Here is an 11,967-nt window from a genome sequence, read left to right as displayed (position 1 = left end):
CCCCGCCCTCTCGTTCATACGTCACACGGCGGAGCGTACCATCCGGAGTGGATCAGGGGGGGACTCAAAATAGAGTCATGGTGTACATAATTACGCAGATAGATAGAATTATTTCTTGTGGTCACAGCGACGAGTCTCCGACTCAGCTCTGAGCGGTACCTCCGATGGTACGCTCGGTACGCTCCCCCCTTATCCACCTTGGATGGTACGCTCCGCCATGTGACGTAGAGACCAGGCTGGTTCATACGTCACAGGGCGGAGTGTACCATCCAGAAGGGGGCAGGGGGGAGCTCAACTTTCAAAATAGAGGTATACTAATTACGCAGATATTGGATACGTATGTTAAATAAATAAATGCTACGCGATTGTTTTTCCATTCTACGCTGGAATTAGTAAAGTTGATATCTATTCGTGGATGTTTCTTTTAAACCGTTTTTGTCTTCACGCACCGAGGTTCGTGTTTGTTGAGCTGTTTTGAATTGAACTTTAAAGGTTCACCAGGCCTCAGATCTCCAGGTCAATTGAAAGCAGTCCGACTCAGAGAGGACCATTCACTGCATCATCAACATCAGAGCTCCTCAAAGTCTTAGTGTCCTGGGTTCATATTCAAATACGTACATTCCTTTGTCCAGGAAGTGTAGTCCTCCTAGTGTCATTTGGGGCATTTCAACCTCATTATTTATTTATAACATAGTAAATCATTTCTCATTCCTCACAGAATCCATGGCAAGCAAAGTGTGAACATGAAACTGGGAGGACAAGGATCTGACCAGTAAAGAGCCGTCCAGTATTAAAACTCCCCTCACACTCGGCCAAAGCATTTTTTTTAATACTAATCCACCGTTACTAACACTATTTCCTACGTTTTTGTACTCAGTGTAACAGTGCTGGATATTTTCAACACAATCGTTACATTAAAAGCATTAAATGCCTCTAATATTCATAATATTGTTGTACACAGAAGTCCTTTTGTACCTCAAACCAGACTTTGGGCAATGAAAGATGCACTACATTGCTTGAGTCCTTCACCCAGCACGGAGACGGAGTTTACAAAAAAGCCCAACAACACATGTGTCTCCTGAGGAAGCTGAAAGGGTTCGATGTCAGAAAGGACATTTTATTAATGGTTTATCAGACACTGATCGAATCTGTCATCTCCTTTAACATTACATCTTGGCACAGCTTCATAGCAAGCATATGCAAGGGAAAACTGGCTAATTAAGGAGGCAAGCAAGAAAACCAGCATCCAACAAAAACAGCTTTCAGACTTGCACACTCAAGCAGTGGAAAGGAAGACCAATTCCATTCTCCTGGATCCCTCCCACCCCCTCCACGGCTGTTTTGAGCTGCTTCCATCAGGCAGAAGATACAGAGTGCCCCTAGCCAAAAAATCTCTCTATACAAAATCCTTCATACCCAAGGCAATACACACACACACACACACAACATACTTCTTACACAAGCACCACATACAGAGAACAGACTGCCTCCAATCAAAGAAAATTTTCTAATATGGCAACATGTTGGACAAATAAAGCTTTTGAACTTTGAACTTTGAAAGGAAACCAATCTGATGGGAAAATGGGTTGGATTAAGGGTAACTCTATCACATCATATGTTAAGAATATACATTAGAAATCTAAAATATATGCGCGTAATTCTCTTTGATCAGGTTCTGTGTGTATGCATGCCTGTCTGTAGGTCGCCAACTGCTATCGCTTCTTACTATTAAAACTAGTTTCTGTTTGGAGTCGGACGCACTCAGCACTTCATTTGAGCTAAAGAACGGGGGGGTCAAAGGGTGAATGCTGAGGTCACAAAGGTCCTCTCTAGGCTCTGTGCAGCTGGGTAGCATTAGCAGCGCAGCTAGCATTAGCAATACATTCAATCACTTATGGGGACATGAAACATTAATGTGTAAAAAAAAATTAATGTATTCTGTTAGAATTTACCATAATTTGCCGCACAATTACCTTAAATATCTATATATAGCCCTATATTTAGATATAGGACGTACAAAGTGGAGGATTGGGAAGGGAGTCCATGAGCCTCTGGCCTGGGAGCAATAAATAGGATCTTATCTTATAACACATAATATTATCCTTAATATAGTAATATAGTCCTTATATATAATAATGATATAATATGACATGGAGCTCCTCATGGTCCCACAGCCTGTCCTGAACAGAAGCCGTACATTCACGTTGAATCTCGAGACGGATGAACTAATACCATAACGGTGTCATAACCTCATCATCGTCGCCATATTCTTATATTACATTATTATTGTTGTAGATAAAAGGTTGTAACTAACTATATTTAATTAAGGTGTCCTAATTAACCTTATACTCCGCCCCCGTCACCTCCTCCTGCTCCTCCCCCCCTGCCCCCCTCCTCCTGTACCCCCATGCCCACTTCCTGCTTGCTCCCCCAGGGGGTGGTCAGGCCATAGGAGCTGATCCCCGTTCCGGACATCTCGGGCTGGGTCTGTCCTGACCCCCGGGGGGGCGGGGTCCCGGCCCTCGGACGGCAGCAGGCCCCTCCCCCCGTCAGGCACCGCAGCCGGACCACCAGGGCCAGCCGGATCTCCTGGCAGCGCAGTGCGTAGAGCAGGGGGTTGACGGCGGAGTTGACCAGGCACAGCATGCTGCAGAAGGCGAAGGCCCTCCTCTGGGTTCGGCTGAGCACCATGGAGACGTCGGCCAGCATGAAGCCCAACACGGGCAGCCAGCAGCCCACCAGGATGAGCAGCACGAGGCTCAGGGTGCGCGCCAGCTGGAGGTCCAGCCTCACGCGGGCGCGCTGCGGGGCGGTGGCGGCCTGCAGGGCGGCCATGGCGGCCGTGTGGAGGCGGGCCTTCCAGAGGATCATGGCGTAGGCGGCCAGGATGACCAGCAGCTCCAGCAACACGGCGGCCGTCCAGCAGACCAGGAAGCTGAGGCTGACGTAGGGGAAGAGCTCGGTGCAGGCCGGCCACAGCTCGGTGGAGCAGCGCCAGCCCATCAGCGGGAGGAAGGAGACCAGGAGGGTGGAGGTCCAGAGCAGGAGCAGGGCGAGGAGGGCGCGGCGTTGGGTCAGCACCACCCGGTAGCTGTGGGAGCGGTGCAGGCACAGGAAGCGGTCGACGGCGGTGAGCAGCAGGCTGCCCACGGACCCGCTGAAGGCCAGCGTCACGCCGCCCAGCTTGAAGAGCGAGGCGGCCGGCCCGTCGTGCCGCATGAAGAGGTGGAAGTCCAAGAAGCTGGCGGGGTAGAAGACGCTGGCCAAGAGGTCGGCCAGCGCCAGGCTGCCCATGAAGAGGTAGGTAGGGCGGCGGCGCAGCGCCGGGCTGCAGGCGATGACGCCCAACACCAGCCCGTTCTCCAGCAGGGCCACGCCCCCCGCCAGCAGGCTCAGCACCCCGATGGCCGTCTGCTCCCTGGTTGACAGCACCATGAAGCAGCTCAGGTTCTCACAGGGCCCTGGGGCTGGGGGGGAACACAGCGTTACATGAAGCAGCCCAGGCCCTCACATGGATACTAACAGTGAATGTCTTATTAGATACGCGGAGCAGGCAGGGATGAGGGCATCCTGCTCAACTCTGCGGGCATTCAGGTTCTAACCCAGAACCCATTCAGGTTCTAACCCAGAACTTTTCCCCTGGCAGTGAAACCCTTGAACCACGATACAGTTAATGGTTTCCACATAACAATCACATAGTTGCAGAATGATTGAAATAGGCAGAACATGTAATGGGTCATCGAAAGCCATACACCATATACACATTTACACACACCCACACGCACACACACACACACAGTTCACATGTGGGTACCTGTAGGTATTACTGAGGAGTTCTCCATCGATGGTCTTAATACCTTGGTTACACCAGAGGTGGAACCCTCCCACATATGCTGTCTGCTTCAGCTGTGATTCGTTTCTGAAGAAATTAGTTAAATTAGTTTACTTGCAGTCTTTCCCTGCAAAAGTGCAGTCTTTCCCTGCAATATTCCGGAACATTTCCTGCATTGGTTTATGTGGAATGGGGTACATGGATCAAGGCCTATTATTACATTTTTTGTGTTTCGATTTTTTCTCACATTTGGCATAACGTCTAGATAAATCATGATCTAGGCCCTAGATGTCCCAATCACTCAAGCCATGTGACCTGCTAGGTGCTGTATGCTGCCCCCTTTGGGAAATAAATATATGTTCTTTACTCAAAGGTAAAAGTAATCGGTATTTCTGCTAGGATACACATTAAATACATTTATTATGTGTAATGATCGTTATGGGAAAAGATTTTATAATTTGACCTCTTCATGCCCCTCAAGTTATAGCACATTATCTAAGGTACAAAGTCTAAATCAAACTTAAGACTAAATGCATTATCCCGATAAATGGAACCTATTGAAAGAAATATAAGTACATGAATAACTTTGAATTTGTGCTCATCATTCATGTATTTTACATTTGTTGGTTCTAATATTTATGTCTTTAAAGAGTTAAATTGACCACCAGTGGAAAAAGGTTGGGGCGAGATGGGTCAGTCTTTCATAAGGGTTCCCTAGAAATTACACCACTCTGAGGACATCCTCTTCCCGTATTTGCCGTCTCTGAGGCCTGCTGCTATTTCGGTTTCCTCAGACCCACACCGGAAACGTAGGCAGTAGTAAGGGCCAGTAGAAAAAATACATGGGCATTGTCATATAAATTGATGAAAAATATTATTTTGTACACAATTTAAGTGTACAAAAGAATATGCACAATAAGATTAACTACTTTGTGGTCATTCCTCTTCTTAGGAGATCAACCTTTGTCACATTAACAGTAGCACACCCCCAGCTGCGTCGAGGGGGAATACCCACCACCTCATCCTCTGCTCAGCCAGCCCCCCAAACTAAAAGTAAACTCTACATGCTCTGGTCCGGAATAAAGATAGAAAACGGCTTTGAATCCATCTCAAACAGACTCCCAAAACAAACATGACTTAATAAACATAAAATACCTTGAAGATGATGTTTTTCAATGATACCTTGAAACCACCTTTAGAGACCAATATTTCTGATGAGATGAAATGATGTTGATAGAGTAGGTGGTGGCGATGTGCTCTGGGGAGATATCCTTTACACAATGTGACGGGTAGCACACAACAGCAGAGGATGTCTGGGTTGTGGTGAGGAGGAGGAGATGGCGGCAGCCAGTAGATTGACACATCGGTCACCACTTATTCATGAAGCGGCTTGTTTTCAAATACGTTTAAAGAACTTAGCAGAAGCCCGGATTCATTTTGAAGTGAGGCTTAGAACAATCAAAGCATATCTAAAATGCTGCACCACTACCACAACTAGTGGCTGATAGCTACTGGCCAGGGTGCAGTGTAGCATCATTAATGCTTGTCCTAGTTACCTCAGAGTGGGTTCATTTCAGTAGTGCCTAGTGTGGGAGTTATTGCTAGATATTGTGAGCAAAATATTCCTGTAAATGTTTTTTTAATCAGATGTGCAGTACAACATGGTACTGTACAGTTCCATCCTTATGGTTGTACAGGAAACTATACAATAAGTTGACTGAAGTGTTCCAACACTTGATCCAGGGGTCCTTCAACCAAACCCTCTATTACCGGACCGAATCTTGCGACAGCCTCACCTGAATTAGGCCATTCCGTGCTTAAAACAGGCACTCTTCTGCCTTCCTTCCTTTAAGACACGTTTTAACCTGGCAGAAAACTGAGATGTTTGTGTTTGGTTTGATGAACACTAGGTAGGGCCTACGTATTTGAACTGTTTACACACAGCCTGTAGATAACGATAGAATGAATCAATGCATTTTCTATTTTTACAGCCTATCACACATATAAGTTAGTCATGTGGAAGACATCATTTATTTCAGAATGATGAATAAATGTGGTTGCCTTTTTCTTGTTGGCACTCTTAATTACTCTTAATTACTTGTTGGACACTGTTGAGAAGCCAGGGAATAAAGCATTTCATTGGCCGTTCCGGGCAGAAGACAATCAATGTGAAACTCGGTGTTCCTTCGCACTTTTGAGAGACGTCAGAGGTCCTTGATGTGCCCCCCGTTGGAAGCCCCCCCCCTCAGACCCTCGCCTGCTCCACATCAAAGATCACTCACAAAGCTTTTGTCTCTCTGTGCAGTAGGGTCTTTTTTAAGGGCCCACTTGTAAAACCCTTCTGTCCAGTACGGTCCTTCAAGGTGTGAGGGCCCCACCACAGGGGTCCACCTAGACATCAGAGCAGAAGACGGGCCTACCATCAGACTCAAGGGCCCCACCACAGGGGTCCACCCAGACCTGAACAAGATTGGTAATGGTTAGGGTTTGGGTAAGAGCTAACGCTAACCCTCATCATAAACTCCTGCAAACAGTTAGGACTGATCGAAACACGACCTAAAGGAGAGCCCTTCTAACCAATCGGAGGCGAGAATAGGTGAACCTGTTTGGGAAAAAATATTTCACGGCCAGGGACATGGTCGGTTCAGACCTGTGAACCAAACCAGTTCAACAGTCCAGCTCCTAACTGGCTTCGGTTCAGACCTGTTGAATTCCGTCTAACATAATTGGCCGTCTGTGTTTAGGGACAGGCCTGTGGTAATATGGGACTAGGAGGATGCGTTGGGTTAGTTTGTTTAGGGACAGGCCTATGGTAATATGGGACTAGGAGGATGCGTTGGGTTAGCTGGTTTAGGGACAGGCCTGTGGTAATATGGGACTAGGAGGAGGCGTTTGTTTAAGGCTCTTAAGTTTGTTGCCTTAGTTTGTAACCCTGAATCTATTCAGGGATGGGGGTTAAGAAACAGGGGATAGTTCTACAGTACTCAGACTGCAACACGTTCAAGACACAATAAGACCTAAATAAGGCAAAGGTTTAACTTCTTATATATGGCTCGTGCTCATATATCGTTCAGTTCTGCTAAACCCCACACAACTGTTTCAATAGGAATAAAATAGTTCATTAAAGAATAAGCCTCCTGAGAGTAGGGTTAATGAGATGAAAGGACAGAGTTCAGTGAGATAAGGGTGGTGTCTCAGAGGCTTTAACCACTCCTCACAAGCAACAGCTGCCTGTTCAACTTTGGTCCTGAGAGATTTATGGCGTCAGACAGCCAAACGACCTCAGACTCCTGACACAATACCATTAGTTAATAAAAACCCACAAATACAGACTGCTAGTTCATAATCACGTAACCTCAAGGCCTTCAGATTTTAGGACTTTCTTCCTTCCTTGTTCAAACATTTTTTAAATTTGTTTGTTAATTTATTTTTTAATTTGTTAATACATTACCGTAACATTCGTTGATTGACAGGAAAATACATGCTTCAAGAAATAATTGAAGCGAAACTGTTTCTCTGACCGTGGAGGTATCTCTGTGTTGTGTTTCTGGTCAGGAAGGGGCCCCCGAACAAAGGGCCAGAAGGGTGGGGGCTGGGTCCACCACGTCATCTCTCTCTGGCAACAGGCGTGAATGGGGCCGGGGCGTCGCTGATTGGCTATTCTCCCCCAGATGCGCCGTGCCATTGGTGGGAACTCGAATGGCTCGTGCCCGTATAAAAAGAAGCTGCGGAGTCCATTTTGTTGCAGTCGTTCAGAACGTAGTCGGGAGGAGTGAAGACAGAGCGGATATAGAGCGGAGAAAGAGCGGAGACAGACCAGAGAAAGAACCTCAGAGTCATCCACGAAGTTGAGATCTCTCGTTGGACATACAGTCCCTGTAGTTCTCAGTTATCTCGCTCCGAGGCGTTGAGGCACCCAGCGGACCAGACCCGAGCAGGAAGTCGGTAAGGAGAGCCGCCATGTTGTTGTTCTTCTTTGTTGTGGTCGGGCTCCTGTACCGGGTCCTGGGCTTCTGTACCGGGACTTGGGGTCGGGTTTATAATCGTCTATCGAGATGGTAACTCTATGTTTGATTTAATTCTGTGATTGATACATTGTCGCCAGACCATGTCGCGACAGGAGAACCAGAACAACAGCGACGGGTTGTTTTTCCCACACACGCACACACACCATTGGATTACCACAGTAATACTCCGTAATGTTAACTTATTTTCACAATAAGACACGTTTTAACCAAGACACTGTTAAAGTTTACCGATAAATGACACCGTTTTTACTAAACCGTCGAGTTTCCTTTGTCTCTGTCTGACCGTGACGCACTTGGAGCCGAGGTGGCCCTGACGTCACAAGGCTCACCATGACCTATATATCTATCGCTAAATATTTACCTGATCGTCTATAAATGTACTTCTTTTTCATGTTGTCTTTGTTTCTAATGTTTTTGTGTTGTGTCTCCAGAGCTCGGCTTCCTGAGCACCGTGCCCGGCCTGGTCAGGTTGATGTTGAGCAGCTCTCCGTGGCCCATGAGCAGCTCACCCCGGAGGACAGGTAGACCCAGGACGAGGACCTGGAGCCCGGCTAGGAGGAGACACCTCAGCTCCGGCAGCTCCCCCAGCGGCACAACAACACAGAGGTGGGTGGGGGAGGGGAGTGACGTCAGCCGTCTGAGGCGCGACCTTGTTGTTGTTGTTGTCGGGACACCCCGGTATTAATAGGGTGCTGGACCCTATTCAGCCCCTTATACAATATGTCCCATCATGGCTAGGTATTTTTTGTGATTTTTATACATTTTTCATAGTTTTCTTCAATTTGTTCATTGCATTTAAATAAAAGTCTGCATAACCCTGTCTCAGGTAGTTTGTTGGATTATCTTCTGATAAATTCTCCAACAGTTAATTAATTGTGTTTTTTTTTTTTTGTGTGAGCCATTTTTAGTGCCAATATGTTTTTTGTTTTTTTTTGTGATATGTTGTATTGGTCAAAAGATTGATCTATATCGTGAATTTGTAATTTATTCAAACCGTGTATAAACATGCACGTTTTTTTAAACGTGCTCTTAGGGCATGATGTGTTTAGACGGTAGATGTCTACGTCTGGTTGGCGTGTTTTGACTGATCGGGGGCCTTCTCTACCAGGACATGTTGCTCTAGTGTTAACGTGAAGGCCACTACAGAACAGGAAGTGGAACGGGTGACTATCCCGGGTGCTCACACTCCCTCCCTCCCTCTGCAGGTGACGTCTAGTCTGACAGCCATGGGAGGCGGAGAACGCTACAACATTCCAGTGTCACACCCTGAACGCCAGCTGCCAAAGAAGACCAAGCAGAGGGGGCGGGACCAAAGCGTGGTCATCGCCGTGGCAGCGGCCGCGGGCATCATGGGCGGCCTTCACAACCACCGGCGGGGCGATAAGAACCCCGCCTACCCCGGCTCCCTGGAGGCGCGGCAGGCCGCGTCAGCCGAGAAGAAGGGGGCGTCGGTTCGCTTCGCCGCCAGCTACGACCACAACTGGGAGGGCGCCGTGTCCCACCTCAACACGCTGCTCGCTGGCCAGGGGAGCCCAAAGTTCGCCGGGCCCAAGTTCAGCGAGCCGCCCTCCCCCAGCGTGCTGCCGCGGCCCCCCAGCCACTGGGTGTCCTTCCCCATGCGCTCCGGCGACAGCCGCGAGCTGATGGCCTTCCAGCTCAAGAGCCTCCTCAAGGTTCAGGCCTGAGGCGGACTCACCTTTGACCTCCCCCCCCCTTTAGTTCGACCCACCAACGCATGAACTGAGGCTCCGTGGGGGGGGGGCCGTCGCCCGGTAGCAACACAGCGGCGCCCTAGTGGTCCGAGGGGCCGTCAGCGCGTGGTGGGCATCGGGTTTACAGCCCGGTGCTACTCCCAGCGCCCGCCGGTCCTCACCTGGGCCGCTGCTGCCCTGCTGCTGGGCGACGCCCCCCCCCCACAGAGTCTGTTTCCCTAACGGACGATGGACTGGGTTCCCTTTGTGCTCCTGCTCTTCTGTTTTGTTTTGCTGAGGCCCCGGGGGCCCCTCTCAGGCCCTCATTGGAGGCGTGGAGGCTCTGACGCTCATCCACACGTAGCATTTACGTCCCCACATACTCAGCCCAGCTCGTATGTTTACCTTTTATGTTTGACCCAGTTATTTTGTTTTGACCTGTACCTTTATTCTGAAAAGACACTTAACAGGGATGGGGAGAGATATAGGAGGAGGGGCTTGCGTATCATGAGGTCCAATCAGAACCCCCGGTACCGGAGGGTCACCAGAGACGATTGCGCCGGGCCTGCGACCGTCAACTCTTGTGTTGTTTTTTAAAATGCGCTGTGCGCAATGCACTCTGGGAGTTGAGCTCGCACCCGGGCTGAGTCCTCACAGCTCATTATTCTGTGTGTGTGTGTGTGTGTGTGTGTTGTTCCGCCGTCCCCTGAGGCGGTCAGGCGGGGGGGTCCCAGTGCCATATCAATCCCGGCCATGACCCGAACCCCGCAGAACTGTCGTCTCCTTGCCGCCCCCGGTCCGTCGCCATGGCAGCAGCGTGGCGCCTGCGGAGGCCAGCGGCCTTCGGGCCGCTGGGCTGCGCTGCTGCTGAGGCTTACTGGGGCAGGCGGGGGGGCAGTGGGAGACGACCCCGGGCCCTGCTGGAGGGCGGCCCCCCTCCCTGTGTGGATGTGTGGTATGAAAGAGTGAATAGTGTGGCCATCCACAAAACGTACAGAATCTCACTGCCGCCCCCCCCCCCCCCCCCTCTTGCACTGCAATCAGACGCGTGGGGCGTAGACTATCCCCCCCCCGGGGGTCTCTGGTCTGGTGAGCCCCCCATACACCCCTCCTCTCCACCCCCTCCCCCTCCAGACAGCAGCTGTAGTCCGCCCCGGCTGGCAGAACAAAGTACCAGAGCACGAGCTCCGAAGAGCCATGTATATAATGAAATGTATAAAAATACTTGTAGCATATGTACATTATGCAGGGGATTTTCTTCCGCCCTGCGTGACAAAGTATTTTTAGTAATAACACTGAATGTACGGCGCTACGACGCGCCTTTACTTCAAATGCTGAGAGTTATTTTTGTTAAAAAAAAGAAAATCCTTGCATAGCGTTGCTCTGCACCCTTCACTGGTCTCTCTCCAGTGGTCTGCTACCTGCACTGGTCTCTCTCCAGTGGTCTGCACATGTGTTATTTTCTACAGTGTAGGGTCATGATGCAGGAGGTGCAAGATGAGCTGATCTAAACCGTAAACCATTCGACCTCTTTCTGGAGACTTTTGCATGCATGACCTGTGGTTATGATTCTGCTGATTTTAACTGTATTTTAACATCGCCCTGACCCCCTTAATTTTGAGACCCCCTATTGGAAAGGTTCTAAATGCTCTTGCCCTGTAATGGAATTTTAATTTAAGTCATTGTTGTCAATTTTTAAATTTTTAAAAGGTCATTTTTAAAACGCCAAAATGTGTTGGTTGTAACCGTCATCCTGTCCCAACATTCGAAGGTAAACTTAAGCCTGATTTGCACAGTATTGTAATGTTAGTCTATTGCCCCCCCCCCCCCCCCCTTCAGTATGCTGAAGGGTTGTTATTTTGTACCTGAAACGCCAAATTCAATCCTCTGTTAACCTCCGCTAGCTGATGACTGAATTTGGTGATTCATGTGTATCTGGCCGTCCTCGCTGACATGTTAATTGTATTGAGAAATGTCTGTCATGCATGCAAAAGTCTCAAAGAATTTAGAAAAAAAACAATTGGCTGTTAATTTGTCCCCCCCTTGTTCGAAGTCACCGATTATCAGAGATGTTTGCCCACCATGTACAATTTGGCTTTAATTCGAAGAAATGTGAACGAAATGCACTAGTTTAAACAAATATTTATACCAAAAAAATAAATCCCTTCCCTTACCCCCTAATGGTGTTGTCTGCCTCTTGACTTAAAACAATGTAATCAGGATTTTATTAGTGACAGTCAATTCTAGATTAAAGCAATATTGGGATACATTAGCAACTACTTATTGGAGGATATAGTATGTTGATTAATAATTAATCAGATATTTTTTATTAGAGCTTGACAGATTTACCTGAGTCAATAACCCAGAACGTTAGATTCATTCTGGGCCGCTGTAGTAGATGGTGTTGACCAGTTAC

The 11,967-nt window shown here is 48.4% G+C and overlaps 2 protein-coding genes across 2 annotated transcripts; one reads left to right on the top strand and one right to left on the bottom strand.

Annotated features, from left to right (window-relative positions):
• Window positions 1-2,343: 2,343 nt before the first annotated feature.
• On the bottom strand, window positions 2,344-5,106 carry cnr2 (cannabinoid receptor 2; the record flags this gene model as incomplete). Its single annotated transcript, XM_079728775.1, has 3 exons — window positions 4,988-5,106; window positions 3,815-3,919; window positions 2,344-3,467 (listed from the first exon to the last, which is right to left on the bottom strand). Exons 2-3 carry the CDS (start codon window positions 3,888-3,890, stop codon window positions 2,344-2,346), a joined length of 1,200 nt encoding a protein of 399 aa, XP_079584901.1. The 5' UTR covers window positions 3,891-3,919; window positions 4,988-5,106.
• A 2,484-nt stretch (window positions 5,107-7,590) lies between these two features.
• On the top strand, window positions 7,591-11,732 carry pnrc2 (proline-rich nuclear receptor coactivator 2). The gene is made up of 3 exons (XM_079755612.1): window positions 7,591-7,777; window positions 8,292-8,466; window positions 9,066-11,732. Exon 3 carries the CDS (start codon window positions 9,087-9,089, stop codon window positions 9,543-9,545), a length of 459 nt encoding a protein of 152 aa, XP_079611738.1. The 5' UTR covers window positions 7,591-7,777; window positions 8,292-8,466; window positions 9,066-9,086; the 3' UTR covers window positions 9,546-11,732.
• The last annotated feature ends 235 nt before the right edge of the window (window positions 11,733-11,967 follow it).

The sequence above is a fragment of the Pollachius pollachius genome (genome assembly GCF_949987615.1).
Source record: "Pollachius pollachius genome assembly, chromosome: 1".
Lineage (NCBI taxonomy): Eukaryota > Metazoa > Chordata > Actinopteri > Gadiformes > Gadidae > Pollachius > Pollachius pollachius.
The sequence above is the reverse complement of the archived record's forward strand: the minus strand, read 5'-3'. Positions and strand labels throughout refer to the sequence as shown.

Coding starts and splice junctions, on each gene's coding strand:
- pnrc2 (XM_079755612.1), top strand. CDS start 9,087: ATGGGAGGCGGAGAACGCTACAACATTCCAGTGTCACACCCTGAACGC.